Source organism: Nelumbo nucifera, chromosome 4 (genome assembly GCF_055504915.1).
Source record: "Nelumbo nucifera cultivar China Antique chromosome 4, China Antique-T2T, whole genome shotgun sequence".
Classification (NCBI taxonomy): Eukaryota; Viridiplantae; Streptophyta; class Magnoliopsida; order Proteales; family Nelumbonaceae; genus Nelumbo; species Nelumbo nucifera.
The window spans coordinates 27,868,027-27,890,880 of NC_142652.1; the positions used below are offsets into that span (position 1 = coordinate 27,868,027).

A 22,854-nucleotide genomic window follows, 5' to 3' on the forward strand; every position below is an offset into this window, starting at 1 on the left:
TTAAGTCGAATGCAATCATGGGCTCAAGTTGCACCAATTAGAAAAAATTAGGAATTCAAAATGGAGCTGAGTACTTCTTTTCTACAAAGATAGTGTCAAAATATAACAAATTCGCCAAGAAACAGTCATCAGATCAAATTCTATCTCATAATTTGAATTTTTCTTCAAAAGATCTCAACAAGTTTTAACAATTATGAAATGAATATTTTTATGCTTATCACAGTATGGTCACGGGTCTATAGATGCAAGATCAATGATTTCCAACAAGCTAGTCCACTAACTCTAATCTCATCTCAGTTCAATGTGAAATGAACCAAAAGGCTGAAAAATTAAAAAGAAAATTATGCTCTAATATTATGCCCCTGAATGTAAATTCAATAATTTGATGCTTGCAAACGGAATAATAGGATGGCCATATAACTGATAAAAACGTATTCACTGCCATGATCATTTGTTAGCCATTATTATTCAGAAAATAAAACTCAAAGATCAATAGTCGCCTTTATGTTAAATAACCTCATATTAGAAGCAGGAATGAATGAGCACAGTAAATGAAATTAGCATCTAAAAACAAGTTAACTTGCACAACGGGTTACCAGGAAATTCAACATCTTTCTGTCGAATTCCTAATGTACAAATGGATGGTTTGCAGTACCATAACTGAGGTCACAATGCGGCAAAGGTCAGCAAACGAAAACCTTGAAACATCTAATTGCTGTCGTTGTATCTCTATCTCTGCAAAAACCATTGTTGACGGTATTAAGTTAGCAGGTAGACGAAATGCAGAGCTAGTATACTCATAAAAAATAAAGAGGAAAGTAAAGAAACCAAGGAACAAATTCCAAATGACCCAAAAAGAAAAAGAAAATGTGAGGAAATAAAGGAAAGGAAGCAGAAGCAGAAGAAGAAGAAGAAGAAGAAGAGAAATGCATACTATTTACCTTTCTGGTTTCAGGAAAATCATGAACCTTGTATGTATCTGGCGTTATTTCTGTCAACCACAGGCCAGGGAACATTATCTGCAAAATTCACCAATAACACGCTCGGATTCATTTATAAAAACTGAGATACAAAGATCTGAAAATTTTATTGTACTTGTAGTAATATTAGGACGAAGAAACAGAAATTTTTCCGGCAAAAACAAGATTAACTAAAGAAGGAATAAAAAAATAAATTTCTTACATCAAGTTGCTTCTGTACGATCCTAGGCCTTTTCTTTGGCCTTCGAGGCGGTCGTGTGCCCGTTACCCCGACAAAATCCTCCTCTATCTCCTCGCGAGAAAGAGAGATCGAGAACTTTGCACGGCCCTTCTTCTCCACACACTGAGGTGAAACTAAACCTCTCGACCTGAGCGATTTCATCGTTGAATTCTCAGCCCGCATAGGAGAAGAATTCTGCTGCTTCTCTTCATTTTTCAAATCCCCTCCAGCTTCATTAGGAGCCTTACAAGAAGCTCTTCGCGTTCTGAGATTCCACGGCCTCGCCGCCGCCGCCGCCGCCGATGATGGTTCATCTTCTTCTCCGTCCTGCTTAATCGCCAAATTCATCTTGTCTGCAGCCTCACGGAGATGAAACTCGAGTTTTAACCTGATTGCTTCAATTCTGTCTTCTCCATCCTTCTCAATCTTAGATATCCTCTCGGAAACTCCAAAAGGAGGCAACTGCCATTTCATACAGCTTTCAGAGCCATTCGAATATCTCCGCTTCAATGACTGGTACTCTTTTTTTCCACCGATGAAATCTTCCTCTTCGGCTTCCGGAGCCGGGGATCCGCGCTCAAGCGAGGGGATTTCTGCATTTGAACGTACTTTGATGCATCTAAGACGCCTTTGCCTCCCCCATTTCAAGCAAGGCAACAAGAAATTATGCAAGGGCCTCGAGCTTTCACGAGCCATGAACTCCTGCCGCATCTGTCCTTCTGCAACTCTCGGAATCACCATTAATCAGGTGGAACGACTTGCGCGGGAGAGCTCAGATCGAAGCTCTGCCTTCCTCTTCTCCAATTCTGGTGAAGCAATTTTAGATTTTCCACAGACAGCACGCGGAAGAATTGAAGAATAAATACCTCTTCTTGAGTTCGAGAGGGGTTTCAGAGACGAGAGAGAAGGAATATTTCTTTTGTTTATGAAGTCGCCGGGAAATACATACATGAGAGAGAGAGAGAGAGAAATGAGAGCAGAGAGCGGTTTTAACGTTCGGGTATACTTCAGGTTCGTGTTTTGGTTTTAGTCCCTCTTTAATACTCTAGGAGGCTAGGCCCTAAAATAATCACAAGTGCGCGGTACGCACACGTAAAGCTCTTCTGTCTTCAATTCTTGTGGGTTGTAACCTGTAGGGTTGCAAATTAGGCCGGATTAGATCATTAGATCGGGTTAGGTTCGGATTGGTTCAATTTGGATTTAGTCGTGTTTCAAAAGAAAAATGAAACTAAAATTATACATACATACACGTGTATATAAATATGCGAATGTATGCATACAAACATACATACAAGTACATGAGTATATACATATTTATATAATGATATATGCCATTATGAAGACATGTTGGATTCATTTTGGATCGGGTTACTGGATTGGGCCGGTTTGACTAAAACCTCAACTCTAACCCACCCCCAAGTCAGACTCGTATATTTTGATCATATCCCTAACCCAACTGTCAACCGGGTTCGGGTTGAACTAACCCGGCACTAGTTAAACCTTGTGGTGGTTGGACCATTTTTCCATAAAATCCAAATATCGCATGGTAACCGCCACAAAAGTACCAGGGGAACCGGGAAAAGAAATCAGGGTCCACCATGGGATGGCAAGAGGGGTGATCATGGGTGGGCCGGAGCAGGTTTTGGACCTGAAACATAAGCCCAGGCCTAAGCCTACACGGGCTTGAACCAGGCTGGGCTTATTACTTTTATAAATAAAATGTTAAATATATATAATATTTTAAATTAGGATAAATTACAAAGAACCTTCCTTACTATGGGGTCTGTGATAAAGGACCCCCTGTACTTTGTTTTGTGACAAAAACCCCCTATATTATGACTGTGAAACAAATACTCCTTTTCGTTAGTTTTGAAACCCGTGGTTGCAATATTTTTTAGGGTAAATTTTTTAAACTCATTTTATGGTTTAATTAATTGACTAACTCTATTCTTATTATTTAAAAATTGACTAAATGTACCCTTAACTGTTAAATATGAACGAAAAAGGTTAAACGCTCGTTATACCCCATGCAAAATTGCATTGTTATCCCTGTTTTTAACTTAATCCCTCTCGGCCTGTAGTAGCGACATTTCAGGGGAGCCGCAAAGGTGGCTTCTCTTCCATCGTCTAAAGATCAACACGTGTGAATCCTCGGATCGGGAGCCTGAGCCATGGTTAGGATTTCTGTCGGGAGAATCTCTCATCAGAGATCTTCGAGAACATTTCTTCGAAAAATCTTGAACCAGCGATGAAGATCTACGGGGACGGTCTTCAATCGCCGTTTGTTGCCGTAAAACGCTCAACCAGCGAAATTGCGCCTCTTAGCAAAGAATAGATCCGAAAACCGCTAGTGGACTTGATTTCAAAGCAGGGGAGCGGTTTGACGGAGAAGGTGATGGTGGTTCTGAGCAGCTTAGCTGCAATTCCAAAGGGCAGAATTACCATAGTCGAAGAAGGAGGGATTGTAGTTTTGGTTGAGGCGATCGAAGAGGGGTTGGTGAAAGGGAAAGAGTTCGCAGTACTGACGCTTCTGCAACTATGCGCGAACAGTGTACGGAACAGAGGATTATTGGTGAGAGAAGGTGGGATCCTGCCGTTTGTTGCGCTCTCTCAGACGGGCACAACTGCCGTTCGGTAGAAATCCGTAGTGGTTCTAGCACCGTTCGTCGTCGACCGGAGTCGACTTCCATCGGACCTCCGCCGTTCGGTATTTGCAGCGACCGCCGTCGGTGACGATAGCGATGGCAGCCTGTCTGACAGGGAGTTAAGTTAAAAACAGGGATAAAAATATAATTTCGCATAGGGGTATAATGGGCATTTTATTCCGTTCATATTTAACGTTAAAGGTACATTTAATCAATTGTCAGAAACAATAAAAAAACAGTAAAGGTATCAATTTTCAAACATTAAGAATAGAGTTATCATAACGATAGTTTAAGAAATTTATCCTATTTTTTAACCCCCATACTATCCTTATAATAACTACTGTTCATCTTCCCTAAACTCACGATACATGAACCTGTTGCAGCGGCGACGGACTTTCGAAGTCCTCCCTCAGTCTCTCTCTCTCCCCCTATCTCTCTTCTTCCCCTTCCCCTTTCCCTTTCTCTCATCCCCTTTCTTCTTCCCGATTTCCTCCGACATGGTGGAGCCCTTGCGCAGAAGAGAGAACGCTGATCTAAACACCCTCAAATCCGCATCTTATCACAAATATAGCCTCACCCGTGCCCCCAAGTTCGTCGAGATGATAGCGGCGGTGCCGGAATCAGAACGCGAGTCTCTGCTCTCTCGCCTCCGAGCCAAGCCCATCCGCAGCTTCTAGTATTGTCCATATCTGAGATGAATTACAGTAACCAACTATCAATTCTAAGAATCCTACGGCTAAACTAATCTCAGTGATTTTTACACCGTTTCACAAACGGTGGGGATTCAGGATGGATTGATTTGTCCTGCATAATAGAGACTGTCGGAGACTTTGAAGATTGAAGATTGGATCCACCCACCACACACACTATATTAACCCCAATGGGAGACGGTTCATCATCATAAGAATAAAAAGAAAATGAAGAAAAATAGGGAAAATCGATTTTGACGGAAAATGTTGAAACCAAATGTAGAACGATGATGAACGAACTTTTTCCCCCGTCTTCTATTGCTTTTTGTTTATCAGGATTTACGCATAAAAAAATAATGGAATTTAAAGTATATACCAGCCGTCGGGAGATGACTGGACTGCCTGGTCGAAATAAGATTGAGCTCTATCTTGGTCTCTATGCGTCTCCCATATGAGTTTTTTCGTACAGAGACAACACTTCTCCGTCTCCGAGACTCGCCAATATAGCTCTTCCGTTGTACTCTTCCACTTTAGACACATCTTTCTCCACCTGTCCATATCAGATTCCAAAAATAAAAACAACATTATGAGGTGGAGTAAAAACATCATCGGTAAATCAAACTGCCAAGTAAGTACCTCTTGCAAGAATTGGCCGTAATTCCTCAAGAGAAGTGGATTTGCTTGGTTCGATTTCAGCATCTGTTGATGGAACTACGAAGTTTTGCCAGCTCAAAACTTATGGTGATACCAAAAGCAGTGCAGACGGGCTTGGCTCGGAGGCGAGGGAGCATAGACTCATGTTCCGATTCTGGCACCGCTGCTATCATCTCGACGAGTTTGGGGCCACGAGCGAGGCCATATTTGTGACAAGCTGCGGATTTGAGGCCATTCAGATCAACGTTCTCTCTTCTGCGCGGGCACTCCACCATGCCGTTCACGATCTCCATCATGCCGAGGAAATCAGAAAGAAGAAAGGAGAGGAGAGAAAGGGGAAGGGGAAGAAGAGAGATCAGGGGAGAGACAGAGGGAGGACTTCGGAAGTCCGCGCCGCTGCAACTGGTTCGTTCGTGTATCGTGAGGTTAGAGAAGATTAACAGTGTTTTTCTCCTAAATCCTAATAGTTATTATAAGGGTAGTATGGAGATTAAAAAATATTAATTTATCCTTTAAATTATATGTCATATAACATGTGTATAAAATATGTTTTGTACATTAAATTATATATATTATATATAACGTGTCTTATTATAATATTTATATATAAAAAATATAATATAAAATAAAAAATTTCTGGACAGGCTGAAAATGATCCCACCTATTAAAAACTACCTAATAGAAAGTAAGGGTGTCAATGGACCAGTTTTGGATTGGAATCCGTCCAGTCCAAAAGTAACTTGAATGGATTGGATAGACCAATAAGACATAATGGATTGGACCAATCCGGTCTAAAATATTTATTAGATTGGATTTGACCAATTGGGTTTGGGTTGAAACCAATCTAAATCAAAATGAATTTGAACAAATTGGATGGTCCACAAATATTATATGACATATAATATTTTAAATTATGTCATATAACATGTGTATAAAATATGTTTTGTACATTAAATTATATACATTATATATAATGTGTCTTATAGGTCTCATATTATAATGTTTATATATAAAATATAAATACATAATATAATATAAGTAAGATATATACATATGTATATATTATATGTATATACATATATGTGTGTCGGGCTGAGTCCAATGTGTTAGGCCCAGTTTGAGCCTAAACACAAAGCTTAGGCCTAAGTCCGGAATTTTTGGGTAGGCTGACAATGATCCCACCTATTAAGAACTACCTAATAGAAAGTAAGGGTGTCAATGAACCGGTTTTGGATTGGACCCCCTCCAGTCCAAAATCAATTTGGATGGATTGAACAGACCAACAAGACATATTGGATTGGACTAATTCGGTCTAAAATATTTATTAGATTGGATTGGACCTGGTTTAAAATATTTATTAGATTGGATCGGACAAATCGGGTTTGGGTTGAAACCAATCTAAATCAAAACGAATTTCAACAAATTGGACGGTTCAAAAATATTATATAACATATAATATTTCAAGTTATGTCATATAACATGTGTATAAAATATGTTTTGTACATTAAATTATATATATATATTATATATAATGTATCTTATAGATCTCATATTATAATATTTATATATAAAATATAAAATACAAAATATAATATAAAATAAGATATATACGTATGTATAAATTATATGTATATACTAGACCTGTTCATGGGCCGGGCGACGGGCCGCCCGGCCCGGCCCCCAGACAGGCTTGAACAAGTATATGGGCCCGCGGGCTTAACCTCGAGCCAAAAAGCCCGGCTCGCAATAAATTCGAACCGGGCTCGGGATTTGCCAAAATAGCCCGGCCCGAGCCCAACCTATACTTAAACCTAAATAAAACCCCTAGTCGAGACATCTATGCCTCTTCCCATTCTTTTTTAGCCGACCCTTCATCTCCAATCTCTAGTTCTCCACATCCTCCACACTCCACAGTTCTCATCCTCACACTCTCAAGCAGCCACAACCAGCGAGGTGGCGAACATTCACCGGCGCAACAGCTCCGGCGGTGGCGGTGAGCTCTCTCTCTCTCTCTCTCTCTCTCTGACGCGAACTGATCAAGTGATCATTGTCAAAATCGCAGGTCAAGCTCGTAGCTCATAGACCACAGTCACCAATTCATCGTGAACTCTCCGACGAATACAATCACCGGCGGCAACGGTGAGTCCCAATAAGGTAAAAGGGAGTCCGTACTAAGGAAAGAAGAAGAAGAAGGGTCGGGCCCGAACTCGGGCTCGGGCTCGGGCTTCGGGCTTTTTGTCAGGGCCGGGCTCGGGCCCAAGTTCTAGGCCTGTTGGTCGGGCCGGGCTCGGGCTCGGGCCTATCATTTTTCCGTTAATGAAGACTAAAAGCCTGGCCCGACCCATGAACAGGTCTAGTATATACATGTATGTGTTCCAGGCTGAGTCCAATGTGTTAGTCCCATCTTGGGCCTAAACACAAAGCTTAGGCCTAAGCCCTGAATTTTTGGATAGGCTGAAAATGATACCACCTATTAAGAACTACCTAATAGAAAGTAAGGGTGTCAATGGACCGGTTTTGGATTGGACCCCGTCCAATCCAAAATCAATTTGGATGGATTGGACAAACCAACAAGACATATTGGATTGGACCAATCCGGTCTAAAATATTTATTAGACTGGATTGGACCAATTGGGGTTGAAACCAATCTAAATCAAAATGAATTTGAACAAATTAGACGGTCCAAAAATATTATATAACATATAACATTTTAAATTATGTCATATAACATGTGTATAAAATATGTTTGTATATTAAATTATATATATTATATATAATGTGTCTTATAGGTCTCATATTATAATATTTATATGTAAAAATATAAAATATAATATAAAATAAGATATATACATATGTATAAATTATACGTATAAACATATATGTGTGTTGGACCTAGTCCAATGTATTAGACCCAGCTTGGGCCTAAACACAAAGCTTTTAGGCCTAAGCCCCGAATTTCTAAACAGGCTGAAAATGATCCCACCTATTAAGAACTACTTAATAGAAAGTATCAAGGGATCGGTTTTGGATTGGACCCCATCCAGTCCAAAATAAATTTGGATGGATTGGACAGACCAACAAGACATATTGGATTGGACCAATTCAGTCTAAAATATTTATTAGATTGGATCGGGTTTAAACCAAACCCAATCTAAAAATCAAAACAAATTTGAATAAATTGGACGGTCCAGAAATTGAATTGGACCGCTCCAGCATGGTCAAAATGGTCATTGGGTTGAATTGGACATCGTCCGTTTATAATGGACTCACTCACATTGGACTGGATTGAATTGGACCAAATCCAGTACAATTGACACCCCTATTAGAAAGCAATGATAACAGAATTATCAAATTTACTAGGGTTGCAAGAGGCAAGTTTAGTGATGTCACAAATTTTCAGGGACGTTTTGCATCCTAAATGAGAGCAAAGGTTGCATCCATAAAAAGGTAGATTCCAATCTAGGAAATCATGTTTGCATCCATTCCTTACCCATTCCCGAATCCGATTATGTATCCTGATTCTAAACAGGTCTAACTTTTCCTCTCAATTTCCTAAATCTGTCATATCCCACCCGTTAAACCCCTTAACCAAAGGTTTTCTACTAAAAAATGTTTTGTAATGCTCATAGTGTGACTTTAACCTGAATCAATTATCGATAGTGTCAAATCTCTTAACACTATTTTAAGCCACTAAACCATCTCACCTTTTGTGTTATTTAATGAAATAAAATAGATTTTATTAACTTTTATGTTCATCAAAACATATATATGATTAACAATTCCAAATAAAAATTAAAAGAAATAATATTTAAAGTTAGCATTTTATAACTAAATAAAATAAATAATTTATCAAATCCAAATTTACATCAAATAATGATTTTAATCCCAAGAAATTTATACAAATAAAATGTCAATAATAGAATAATTATCTTAGTACTTAAAATTTATAAATTTGTGCATTATACAATATAATAGGTTCATATTTATGCATCTTGGGTATAGGGTATTTGTGTAGTGGTAAGGCTGTTGGTCAAGTCTTCGAAGGTCTGGAGAAGGCAACGGGAAAGAGAGAGGTTGTGGGTAAGAGAGAAGAAGAGAGGGGAGAAGGGAGGATTCTCTTTTTGAGAAACCCTAGGTCAAGATTATCTAATATGTCGTCCCCTAGGGAAGAGTTGTTCTCTCCTTTTATAGAGAGAAAGCCAAGGCCATAACAAGGACTTTAAAAGAGACATTTTCTGTTAGGAAAGTGGATATTTTCTTTATGTTGACTATTAAGGGAGCGTCGTTGGGGTTTCCCCACGTGTCAAACGAGATCTTTTGAAGACAATGTTTCCTTTCCTTTAATGATTCTCTACTTATGCTACTTTTTTTTTGTGATCCTTTTAAATTGATGTGGCGTGGGTGATGTCATTATTTACATTGCTCGCCTTTATTAGGACCATGGGACGTCCCATCACACGTGCAATTTAAAGAAGCATGTGTTTCCGATATTTATTCCCGATCTACAGTAATTTCATACCCGTCCGAAGTTCATCACGGTTCTATGCATGTCTAAAGCTCATTGCAAGTTCATGTGTGTCTAAGATTGGTTCATCGCATATCCACGTAGGCCAAAACTCATCACAACCTGTTTCGGATATGAGTTCATCGCAGATGTGCGATGAATTATGAACTCATTGCAGACGTCCGATGAATTGTGAACTCATCGCAAGTGTTCATATAGTGTTGGTTTGAAACCACCATGTATCTATATCGGGTATTAAATACCTTAAAGTCGAAACTCAAACTCGTCCCAAACCCTATAAGATTTTAATCTAAAATCCCAAACCCTATAGGGTTTTAATAAATGAGTCCTACTAGAGTGGGATACCCAAAAATTCCCACGAAATTGCCATAATGCACTTTACATATTTGTATTTACACTCTTGCCAAAAGCGTCTAATAATGAAGAAATGACAAAGTGATTGACGACCAAACCATAAGCAGATGAACTTAAAATACATCAGTTAGTTTTATTTTCGGATTTTTTTGAGGTAAACAGGCCTGTCAACATAGTGTTGAAGGCCAAATTCATTCGATGAAATTGAATGAGAGAGTAACAGAGTTCTTTTAGCTAAAACATGTGCTGCATGATTAGCAGAACGAGCAATCCATCTAACCGAGCAGTGAGAAAGGCTTGAAATGATCAATCTGCGATCAGCAATGATGTGTCTGTTTCTCCAAGGAGTGGGATGATCAGCAATGATGTGTCTGCAATGATAGATATCCCTCCAGTAAAATAGCCGAGAGGCCCGATTCTTGAGCAAAAGAGAGGGCCGAGAAAGCTGCTTGAGCTTCAATTTCTAGAGGATCAACATTTAGATTAACAGCTTTGCAAACCAGAAAGAGCCAGAGGAATTAATCTCTGAGAATACTACAGCCAGTGCCTCCTGATAAATATTAACTAATAAATAAACAGAAGCACAAAATCTGTTTGCTAGTTCTTCTTCCCAGTCTTGCTTTTAGGTGTTTCATTTCTTAATCTCCTTTGAACCATGTTGTAATGGCAATAGAATCTACTTTCGATGAGATTTCACGTCTTCTTCAACCCTCTCCGCCCAATCTTGCGGATTGAACAGGGCGAAAGAAATTTGGAATAATAATAGCGTACTTTGATGCTTCTGAATTTGAGTGAAACTACATGTTTTCTTTATCAGAAAAGAAAATTTAAAACCAAGAAAATAGAATATTATGTAATCAATTGTCAATAAACTGCAAGGAGAACACAATACATGAACTAAAAGCAATCGTGGAAATACAAATGATTTGTAACTTCAAATAACTATAAAAATAAGCCCAATTACCCTGTAATCTGGGTCTAGTGTCATTTTAGTCTCAAATTTTAAATTGTGATAATTTAGTTCCTACCGTTAATTAGTCATTAAGTGACATGTAAAAAGACACAAATGTTTTTCAGATGTCTTCTAATTTTCTTTATCAACCATCAAATAAGTGGCGAACAGCACAGCCGTGCATGCCATTCTCTTTCATATTTGCACGACTTTTTTTCTATTTACGCAATTATCCTATTTATGACAGAATGTGCTCCGGTAATGCGGGGAACTCATTCCATTGTTATATCCGATTTCATCGTGATAAATCTAATTTTCTGAGCTCTTGCAATTTAGACCGAGAAAAACCAACGAAATGACTGTGTCAAGACCGAGTTGATTCCCAATCTTCTGCAGGAGATGGTTCACTATAAGCTAGTTCTTGCAATTTAATTAGTACAATTTCCAATAGATTCTGGTATCATCCTTGATAATTGATTACTATAGAGCGACAGAGAAACAAGATCAGTCGTTTCCTACATTCGACGGGATAGACCAGTGAACCCATTACTGTAGAGATAAATCGTGTTCAAACGTGAAAGCTGGAACAAAGATTCTGCTATCTTCCCACTCAAGGAATTATCAAACAGAGATAAAAATCCGAGCTTCCTCAAGTTTGCTAATTTCCCAAGCACATCACCGGTGAAACCATTCGCCGTTAGATCCAAATATTCAAATAGACCACAATTGAACAACTCTGCCGAGATCAAACCCGAGAAATTGTTGGCATTAAGGTCAAGCATCTTGAGGGATCTCAGCTGGCCAATCTCCGGTCTCAATAAAACAGAGATTTGCAGACCCGACAGGTTCAGGGAGATCACATTCTCCATCAAAGCTCAACCCAGCAGCAGTACGGAGCAAAGCAAAGTACAAGCACAAGCACAAGCACACAGGAAGTGTCTAAAAACACTACCCATTACAAAACATAGACTTAATTTGTTCTATTGCCAAGCATTAGATTATAAGAAGGATGTACTATGAAGCTAACAACAAGAAATGCCCCAATTAGAGAAAAAGTGAGAGAGATAGAGAGCAATCAAAATCAATAAAAAAATAAGAATAAGAGCAAAAAGAATGGAACTTGCATAATAAAGAGGTGTTAATTTGATAATGTAATTTTTATAGAGGATTATAGACACCTGGTAATGTTTAGAAGATGAGGAATGTTGTTGACTCATGAAAGGCACCTGGTAATCAAAATGTTCTTTTGCAACATTCGATCCGAATTTTGAGAACTTCTCGATCGTCGGTGGCATCTGATACGTCTATCATCTACAAATTTAGGGTTTTAGACAGGATAAAAGGAGATATATTAGAGAACATATCCTACACCAAGTGGTCGGGTAATTTTCTTTTTATTGATTTTCCAGTGCTTCCTCCTCGGTTGCTCTTGTTTCGCTTGTTAAGCAATCAACTCCCCACAATTTACTTTCCATTTGTGAGTAGGCATAGAACACAAAACTCTAATTTGATGCAGGTGCTGACTGGACTGAACACAAAGAGAAAAGCTAGGTCCAAATGGAGAAGTTTGTAGGCAAATATAATGAAGAAGGGAATGGTTTAATTCAATGTTTTCTCAATTTGGAGGTGATTAGTGCCAATAAAAACATGATGTGACAGCAATATTTTCAAATAAAAAAAAAAGGATAACATCGATATCAAACATATACTATATCATCCACCTCTCCTTCAGCATCGCCTCGCCTGGGACTGAAATTAACGAAGGACAAGGAGAGGTTCCCACCGAAAGAAGTTTACTGATGTTGGCTGGTGCGAGGTTGTTGTGAATGGGTTGGGCTGGATTCAACGGTGGAATTTCAGGGCTGCATAGAGGCACAGAGAGGTGACCAATGCGAACCAGACCTTTCCTAAATTGGTAACACCCATCCCCTTTTGGAGTAGTTTTGCTGTCTCCGAAGGTGGGGAAGGGTGTGCGACTTGCCCATAATTCATGCTGATGAATGAGAGCCACTTCACCAGGGAGAGCTATTGAAAACATTCCGACATTGGAAAAGATTTTAACGATAAATCAACAATAGTAATGAAAGTATTATTGTCATTTTATCAAAAACAGAACAGTAGTCACGTGGTGTGATATGTGAGCGGATGGAATCCAAACGATAGGGAGTAATTGGTCAATTGTCAGAAATAAATAGGGGGTATTTTAAAACAATCGACTATCGACTCATCCATCAATATCCAAGTTCCAGAAGACAGAAGAGGGACGGATTTTTGTTCAAGTGCATTCCATTGAGACAGAAGACAGAAGACGATGGCCTCGTCGATTGGGGCACCGAAGGTCACCTTTTCTTCTTCAACCCTTCAACACCTCTGCAAAAAATTCCCTCCTCCTATCTCACCGAGATATCTGTCACCGAATTCCTCGCCGTGCTTTCACTTCAGGGGCATAAAGTCTCCCTCTGGTGGCTGTCGTTTCTTCATCCCGTATCGGTGCTTCACAGTCCGAGCGGAGTCCGAAAACGGTGCGGAGCCTCGACACTACGATTTTGACCTTTTCACGGTAGGTGCTGGGAGCGGTGGTGTGCGGGCTTCGCGTTTCGCTGCAAGTTATGGTTCCTCCGTTGCTATCTGTGAGCTTCCCTTTGCTACAATCTCTAGCGATAACGCTGGTGGTGTCGGTGGAACGTAAGTTGCAAGACTTTATTCGCTTCTCTTCTCTATTTGGTGATTTTGAGTTGCAGCTGGGTAGTCTGTCTTCTGTTTATTGCTTTTGATCTCTGTGGGTTCTAGCTGCATGAGGGGGAGAATTGAAAAACTGAGAAAAATTCTCTTATCTATTTATTTTATTTTGGGTGTATGGTAGCGTCTGCAACATGATAATAGGTGAACATGAGTTTTTAATTTTCCCCCTCTCTAGGCTTTGAAAAGTTGTGTTTTAATCTTAAAAGGTAAGATGGCTAGAATTGTATTTTTATCTCTTTGGCTGTGTTTGATTGCAATGCAAATGAATTTGTACTGATGCAGAACCATGGCAGTGCAAATGATTTGAGTGTAAATTCTGACCTATTTTTGTTTGAAATTTTAACTTATTTTGTTTGATTGCAGTACGAATGAAGTAAATTAAGACATGAAGCAGAATAAAGTAAAATCCAAAATAAAATTAAATATGAATTTGCATTTTTTTACTTTTGCATTCCCATGCATTTGTACTAATGCAAGTAAATTTGCCTGCAACCAAACATTGGTTTCAATGATTGAACGCTGATCAGGATTTGGTTGCAGTACATGACTTCTATACTGAATATTCATAATTAAGTTGGTAAACCACATGACGTGTTTTTCTTGTTCTCCAACCATCTTATATCAAGAGGATAGGATTGTTTGATCAAAAGCTGGAACTCCATTCATAGGATGGATGCATATTTTATCTTATATAGTAGAAAACAAGTTCAGCCAACAACCTTTTATTATATTTTACTTTAATTTCTATAGTGGTGCTTGATGAAAATCATCTTGATTACGATCAACAGTTTAAATACAGGTTGTTGAAAACAAATATGCAAAGCTAGCTTACCTATTTGTAAGAAGCTGGTTATATGGAAAAAGAACTATTCTTTTAAACTTGGACAAGTTGTGGCCTGTTTTGATCAATGGCATCCATGGTCTTTCCACTAAAGGTTGGGATGCACGTTTGAATGCTAAATCCCTCTCCTTGGGAAAGCTATATTCTCTCTCAGTTTTTTCCTGCAAAACATAAGTTATGATGTTCATTTTGGTGATAAAACTAAATTCTAGTATGATTTGTGGTGGGGACAGCCTTTGATATGTTCCATTTTCTTTATTCCATATCATCCTTTAAAATAAATTTGTGTTCCACTGTGTCCCTTTGCCTATCAAGGGATAGATTGGAAAATTGACTTTAGTAGAGGTAAAGGTAATGAATATTATTTGCTTCTAATTTTGCAGATGTGTACTTCGAGGATGTGTTCCAAAGAAATTACTTGTTTATGCGTCCAAGTACTCTCATGATTTTGAAGAGAGCTGTAACTTTGGGTGGAAATATGAGATTGACCCTGTACATGATTGGAGAACCTTGATTGCTAACAAGAATGCTGAGTTGCAGCGCCTTACTGGAATCTACAAGAATGTTCTGAAAAATGCAGGCGTGACATTAATTGAAGGTCGTGGAAAGGTTGGATGACGTTCTCAGGAAAGGTTAAATTTTAAAGATAGTTTGCTACTGAAACATGTGTTTCCAGTAATAGTGTTGCAAGATCTGGATCTTAATGATGTCATCCACAGGTTGTAGACCCGCACACTGTAGACGTAGATGGGAAACTCTATTCTGCGAGACACATACTGATAGCTGTTGGTGGACGACCCTTCATTCCTGATATTCCTGGAAGTGAGTATGCCATAGATTCTGACATGGCCCTTGATTTACCATCAAAGCCTGAGAAGATTGCAATAGTTGGGGGTGGATATATTGCTTTGGAGTTTGCTGGCATTTTCAATGGCTTGAAAAGTGAAGTGCACGTTTTTATCCGACAGAAGAAAGTTTTAAGAGGCTTTGATGAAGAGGTAATGAAGCCACAGAAAAACGATTTCTTATTTGATTAATGCTTACGAGGGTATCATATATCTACATGGTTCTGCATGAGTTCCTGTGTAATTTTATTAGATTAAGGTTTATCTAGTAAATAGGAAGACAACTACTGTTGGTTTTTCAATCCAATGTTTTATATTTTGAAAATCTAGGTCATTTTGGACCGTTGGTCCCTGAGGTAATTTTCTGAAAACTTGGAATGTTATGCAAAAGTTTACAACAAAATATTTTGTAGTATTTTTATTTATATCTGATAATATTCTGAAAATTTCAGCCAAAATAAATCTGCTCTAATAGTACCTTTTGATTTCTGTATAATGGTGCTGTATGGTGTCTGATGTCTGATACTTCAACTTGTTTTTTGATAAGTTCTGATACTTCAACTTTTGGTATAAATTTCACATCTGACAGTGTCCGGCTGTGTTATTGCTGTATCTGAGTAACATAGATCTGCTCAAATATTGATGACCCTGTTTGAGACCAAAATTTCATGAAATTTCACCAACATTCGAAATCATGCTTCAACCTGTTATTGGTAAATGGAGTCATCAACCATGACAGAAACCATGCAAATTATGAACCTGAAAGTAAGCTATATTTAACAATTTAAGATGTGTTCCAATATAATGCCATATAAGGAAAACATTTGATTAGATGCTATGGAATGCTATTATGAACCTGAAACATGTTAAAACTTCAAATTTTAAAGATGTGCTATATAACTGCAGCATTTCATGTAAAAGGGATATACCTTTCGAGCATTCCCTGAATTCAAGTTGGACATAAATATAAAATCTTTGTGCCTCATGTTCTCAAATCTCAATTTGCACAGATCAGAGATTTTGTTGCTGAACAGATGTCTGTAAGAGGAATTGAATTCCATACTGAGGAATCCCCCCAGGCAATCCTTAAATCACCAGATGGTTCACTTTCTTTGAAGACTAACAAAGGAACTATTGATGGCTTCTCACATATCATGTTTGCAACAGGACGAAGGCCAAACACAAAGGTTTGGCATATACCTTTTTCCAAAATTTTAATTTTGTGCTCAAGTGATGAGCAAACCTGTTTAAGATTGTGACTTGACGTCTTATTGCCTTCCAGAACTTGGGACTGGAGACAGTTGGGGTGAAAATGGCTGACAATGGAGCTATAGAGGTAATTTCTGATTCAGTGTTTATTTTTTTATTATTATCAGGATTGTAACTGAGAGGTACTTTTTTCTCTCTAATTATATTTTCTTCAGGTTGATGAATACTCCCAGACATCAGTTCCTTCAATTTGGGCTGTGGGTGATGCTACTGATAGAATAAATTTAACTCCAGTTGCATTGATGGAGGGTGGAGCATTTGCAAAAACTGTCTTTTGCAATGAACCCACAAAACCAAATTACAGGTACTCTTTCTGTCTTGTAACTTATTCCTTACATACCTCAAAGGAGAGAAAATTACTGGGAAATGTTGTAAAATAAACAAAACAAAACCAGCATTCATAATAAACATCCCATAAACCATGTATTATCCATCACTATCATTATCTAAGTCTTTTCCCAACTCTACGGAGTCAGCTACATGAATCCTGTTCTGCTATTCTATTTTGTTCAGTGCCATATCTATTGTTTAATCATGATCCCTTAAATCATTATCCCATAAACCATGCATTATTGGGAGAAAACATCTGTTTCTGTTTTTCCATTTTTTTTAGTTTTGTAATTTAAAGATTAATATTCATTTCAGTCAGTAGAACTACCAATTACCGTTCCTCAGAAAAACTGTGAAAGCATGAATTTTTTATACAAAGGCTTTGCTAAAGCTCCATGTGCATCAGGGTTTTAAAAGGTGGGCCTTTGTCATGTTTAAGCTTACTGGTGAGGCTCATCTTGCCTGGACTTAGGCAAGCCTCTTCTCCTAACTTGCTGCTTTGTTTGAATTTTTGATTAGTTAACCTTGGAATTTGATATTCAATTTATAATTTAAAGTATTATTGGTTATACCTCTGATTCTTAGAGTTTAAATGGTTTAGTCTAGATAGGGTTTCAACATACAAGGATACAACCTTTGTGTTAATAACACAATAATCTAACTGTTTGAGCTAACAGGCTTTTTAAAATATTTTATTTCTTTCTAAATTCAGGCTTTTTGTTTTTTGTTTGTTTAGGGGGGTATTTGCTAATAAGCATGATTTTGTTTGAAACAAAACTAACTGCCACATCAGCAAAGAAATAGATTCTTTTGCTGATATGTCAGTTGCTTTTATTTCAAAAAACAAAATCATGGGTCAAGGCAAACTGCCCCTTAATTTTCTATTTTTTTCTTTTTTCAGAATGGGGCTTAACATTGTTCAGGCATGCTTTGCCTTGTGGGATTATGCTGTTGCTTGATACTATTTAAAGTGGTGTTTTGCATTCTAAGATACCTGAGTTTCTCTTGGAGCTAGAATGAAAGGCTATCATTTTTGAGTTGGATTCCTTTAGAAAATTCAGTTTTCTTGGTTTGTACTCCCTTGTAAAATACATGCCTTTATATGCTTGGCATTTTGTATATCTTGCATCTTATGGGGCTTTGAAAGGACAAGAGAGTAGGCTGATTAACTATCTTATTGTAAATAAGAGGATGTACAAACTGCAAAAAGAGCAAGGGAAAAAACTACATCGGCATAATGCTGCTGTTAAAAGGACCTCTCAACCCTTGATTTAGCTAATCAGCAATGGGATTAAGATCCCTAGGAATCCATCTAATCTGTGCACTCAACTGAGAAAGGATTTCTTTGATCTGTAATGGTTGACCATTAGTGAAAAAAATAATGGCTGACTATTAGTTAACATACATTTTGCAACCCTCTTTAGTCTTTAATACTTCATTCTAATGAAGCCTTTTCCAGTTATCAACCTTTGAAGCTAAAATGAGGGTTTGTTTGAATTCTTTTAGTACATAGAAGCTCCTTTTAGATTACAATGCCTTATAAATCGGCTTGTAATTAACCCCTCCCCGAAAAAAACAGCTTTAGATTATTAGAGTTCAGTTAAAAGTGACAATTTTTTTTATGAACTTTTTAATTCCCAATTACTTACACTTCTGTCAGAGCTGTGCCATCTGCTGTATTTTCCCAGCCACCTATTGGACAAGTTGGCCTTACTGAAGAACAGGTGAGTTCATTAGCTGTTGTATCTGCAACAATGTTGGTTTCTTTCTCTTAATCTCTCTCTCTCTCTCTTATAATATTTGCAGGCTATCCAAGAATATGGTGATATTGATGTCTTCACAGCCAACTTCAGGCCACTGAAGTCTACTGTGTCTGGGCTTCCAGACCGGACCTTCATGAAACTTGTGGTCTGTGCAAAGACAAAAAAAGTTCTAGGGTTGCACATGTGTGGGGAAGATGCACCAGAAATTGTGCAGGTTTCTGCCTTCCACTTTTCCTAGTTTGGTGCTTTACTAAGTTTGTGTTGTATATGGTTTTCAGTTACATCTTCTTGAAATCTCAGGGGTTTGCAGTTGCTATAAAAGCTGGATTGACCAAGGCAGACTTCGATGCCACAATTGGTATTCACCCCACTGCTTCTGAGGAGTTTGTTACAATGAGGACTCCAACTAGGAGGATCCAGAAGGACCCTCCATCAGAGGTTTGTTAGGGTACATAAATGACTTGATCTTAATATTGTAGGTTAGCCTTGGTGAACATGTATTGGTTTGATTAGCATCATGATTGATGAGCTTGTTTCTGTTAATCATATCAATCTTTGTCACTTGCACTGACACGTTTTTAGACTTTACTTTCCTTTTAATTATAAGATATAATTGATTGGGCATTTGTCGAAGACCTGTTTCTTTTTAAAATTTTGTGCAGGGAAAGGCTGCTGCTGAGGTCAAAGCTGAGGCAAAGGTTTAGCATTTAATCTTTACCAGGTACTTGTATATTTAAGAATGTCTTCTTCCTATCAATTTTGATTTAAAATCCGGTAGTTGTGGTCCTTACTTTTGAACAATCTAGGCTAGCACAGCAAGTGAACTAAGTGCTTGAATTTTCTTTGGGTCTATTTCCTGACATCCTGATAAGGAATCTGGCCCTGTTCCAAGTGGTTCAGCTCAATGACACTGAACACACCCACTTTCTGATATTGGCATGCGAAGCCCTTATTTACATACATTTTTACATAGATAATTGGGGCATCTCTCAATTTCTCTCTAAAATGATTGGGACTATTTTTTAGGAGTTCAAGTCGGGCATCCAGTGTGAAGAACTTGCATCGCATCAGACTTGGGTTTTCGGGCTGAGCCCATTCAAATTTTAAGAAAATTCCAACCTGAGCCTCCTCAAGTTGCACCCCTACCGTTTCTGTTGAATACCCTTTTTCTGTGGTGTTTACATGGTGTTATGGACAAGGATTGAAAATATTTAGTCAAACTCTAATCTTTCATATGTTTCTGTTGTCTCTTTTTTTGGCATATTTTGGACTGCATCTGCATTTGGTGTTTCATCTCTTTTTTTTGGCATATTTTGTCACAAATTTCTGCTGTTAAGCTGATGGTCCAATTTGTTATGGTTCTGCTATTTTCACTCAATTGTGTTACAGATTTCTTGTCCTCTGACTCCAAGCTTTAAATTCACTTTTTTTTTTTCCAAAGTGTCTTGTTTTTATTGTTATGGTCATTAATGTCTTGTTTTCATCTACTTTTTTTTTTCTTTTTTTATCATGTAAGTTCACAACCTGGGGGTGGGATGGGATCACACAAATCATCTTTACTGTTTATAAAGCAAAACATGCGTGGAACTTTTGCAACTAGGTTCAAAATATGTAGTTGACAGGGGTACTTGGTTAATAATTTTCTTTGCTTGCCATGTTAAACTAAGTAAATATGTCTTAGCTCTTTAAGGTTTCTGCTTTGCTCATTCATTCATCCTAATAAAAGATATTCTTTTTGATAAATATCCTAATAAAAGATTTTTACAGTTATAAAATCTTTTTTTTATAGGAATTAAGAATTTAAGACCCTGATACTGATATAGACTTGTTTGGGTTTGCCTCGAAGGGCTTGTGGTACAAAGGTGTCTTGCAGAATCAGGAATGCATAATGTTTAATATCACATTAGCTATTTGAAGTAATGCAATTAAAAAAAATTAAAGTGATTAAGGGTTGCTTGCTTGAATATGTTTCATCACTACGATCTGCTACCCACAGAGTACCACTACCGCGTATTAGGAGCATCTCCCCAATGACAAAGAAGATATTCCCAATGCGTAGCTGTAATGTCTCATGGGTAGAGATGTGGGAGCAGCTCATTGGTAGCAGATCTGAGCCCATGTTTTATATGTTATGTTTGATTTTATTTTTAAAATTTCATTTTAAATATGTTTTACATTTATGTTTATGTATTTTAATTTGAGACAATAACTTTTTCAAACTATTTATTTTAAAATTTAAGTTTATATTTTTAATTAATATTGTGTTTAATAATTTTAATATTTTGCATTTTTTATTTTTATTTTTTTGGCGTTTTTAGCATTTCTTGCTTTTTTGTGCCATGCTTCAAAAAGGTGCATGCCTTGCCTTGCACCTTGGGTGCAAAATGGCCCTTGTGCTTTTTTTGCACCTTGCACTTTTAAAACACTGGTTAAAATTCAACTTCAATCAATTATGAAGAGTAGACCAGAGTCTGGGGGTGATGTTTCTAGTTGCCAATGAGGATGCAATATTCATCCATCCTTTTTTCTTCTCCTGTTTCACATTTTCTTAGGCCATACGTCTTTTAGGGGCTACTACTTGATGTAATGGTAAGAACGCTGGTTCAAGTCTGCGAGCAGTCACTTATGCAAAAGTAAAAAAAGAAAAGCTAAAGGTAGAACTTAGAACCATATTCAGTCTATCCCTCCCAAGACCCCGGATAACTGGGCCAAGAGTGGATAATTTCAAAGTTATGAGATCTATGGTTTTTGCACACATTCTATTTTAACCATTTTCTGGATATATTCTTGGTCATGGATCAAAGATACTTATAAAACAATCCTGCTTGTGGGCTTTGCACTGCAGGGCATCATCCTGGAAATTCCTAGATAAACTCCAGCAGAAGATTGGATTTGCACTTTAATGTCATCCTGTACAGGAAGGGAGCAGTCTAAGTATAAGAGGAGTGACGAGGTGCAAGTTTTGCTGCAGACTGAAACTCCACCTTCTATGTTTATTGCAGAGTAATTCCTACTTATTAGTTCTGCCTTGCCATTTCTCAACAAGTTGCTGCTTTTGATGATGTCACATGAAAGAGCAAATTAAAATACTGTAAGGAAAACTGCTCAGATATAAGGCGATCAATTGAAACTTGAAAGTAATTTACAAATCTTTATTTCCAAGGATCATGCTTTTCAGTCTTCACTGATAAACATACTCTTGAATAGAACAAATTAGTTGTTTTTAAGAGCCATGGTCACTGGGGTGCACTTATAATCTCTCTTGTTTTCTGGTAAAGCATTCTGCATCTTGTTGAATTACAGAACATGATGTTCGATTTGCTACTTTATCAAAAAAGGAAAAGAACCAAAGGTGCACCATAGGTAGGACCGCAGGAGTGACAACCAAATAAATGACCATCAGAAATTACCCATCGAAGGGAGACATAAATATCTCCAGATGGAAGACATAAATACCAGGTTTGGAGTGTCCAAACCTCCGGTAGCGCGTCCCTAGGAGTCACCAGATCAAACATGTTCCAGGCCCCAAGGGATAGAGCCCTAGCTGTTGAACTGAAACTTGAAAGACAACGAAACATTTCGCTGTTGATGTTCTATAGCTAACGCCTCACGATAAATGTGTCCATAGCTAACGCCTTACTCACGTATCACCTTCATCTCCATACAGTTGCTGATGACGTTCTTCAATCTTAATGGCGGGTCAAGAACCTGTTACAAGCAAAGGATAATGAGATTGGAGTTAACCTCAATGATGATGCGTAACCCTCTAAAATTAGGGCCAAGTTATGGGCTTCCCAAGCAGTCAAAAGTTCAGTCGTGTTGATTGTAGTGACGCCTAGATTATACACTTAATGTTTAAACTTCATCTAAATGATTTCTTGCAATAACAATTGAACATTTGCCCACGTTACAGGAAGTATCAAAATTTATTTTTATAGATCTTTTGGTTTCTGCACTTCCACAAATACCAAAGAATAAAGTGAACTTTTTCTTTCTTACTCATGGTCAGTCCAATCCATTGTTGTTACCAATATTTGACCACCAG

At 37.8% G+C, this 22,854-nt stretch overlaps 2 protein-coding genes across 3 annotated transcripts; one reads left to right on the forward strand and one right to left on the reverse strand.

Moving 5' to 3' along the window:
* Positions 1 to 437: 437 nt before the first annotated feature.
* LOC104602914 (uncharacterized) lies at positions 438 to 2,210 on the reverse strand. Its single transcript, XM_010266781.3, has 3 exons — positions 1,183 to 2,210; positions 942 to 1,019; positions 438 to 735 (listed from the first exon to the last, which is right to left on the reverse strand). Exons 1-3 carry the CDS (start codon positions 1,939 to 1,941, stop codon positions 730 to 732), a joined length of 843 nt encoding a protein of 280 aa, XP_010265083.1. The 5' UTR covers positions 1,942 to 2,210; the 3' UTR covers positions 438 to 729.
* Positions 2,211 to 12,763: 10,553 nt separating this feature from the next.
* On the forward strand, positions 12,764 to 21,971 carry LOC104602913 (glutathione reductase, chloroplastic-like). 2 transcript variants are annotated; one of them, XR_736127.3, is made up of 11 exons: positions 12,764 to 13,704; positions 14,986 to 15,211; positions 15,322 to 15,600; positions 16,458 to 16,634; positions 16,730 to 16,783; positions 16,872 to 17,020; positions 18,707 to 18,770; positions 18,853 to 19,023; positions 19,110 to 19,257; positions 19,472 to 19,530; positions 21,655 to 21,971. XR_736127.3 is itself a non-coding variant. In XM_010266780.3 (11 exons), the coding sequence occupies exons 1-10, from the start codon at positions 13,331 to 13,333 to the stop codon at positions 19,511 to 19,513; spliced, it is 1,674 nt and encodes a 557-aa protein (XP_010265082.1). In that variant the 5' UTR covers positions 12,765 to 13,330; the 3' UTR covers positions 19,514 to 19,530; positions 21,655 to 21,971. The 2 variants fall into 2 exon arrangements, 1 of the variants encoding a protein (XP_010265082.1); XM_010266780.3 differs by having other exon boundaries at positions 12,765 to 13,704; positions 19,110 to 19,247.
* Positions 21,972 to 22,854: the final 883 nt, after the last annotated feature.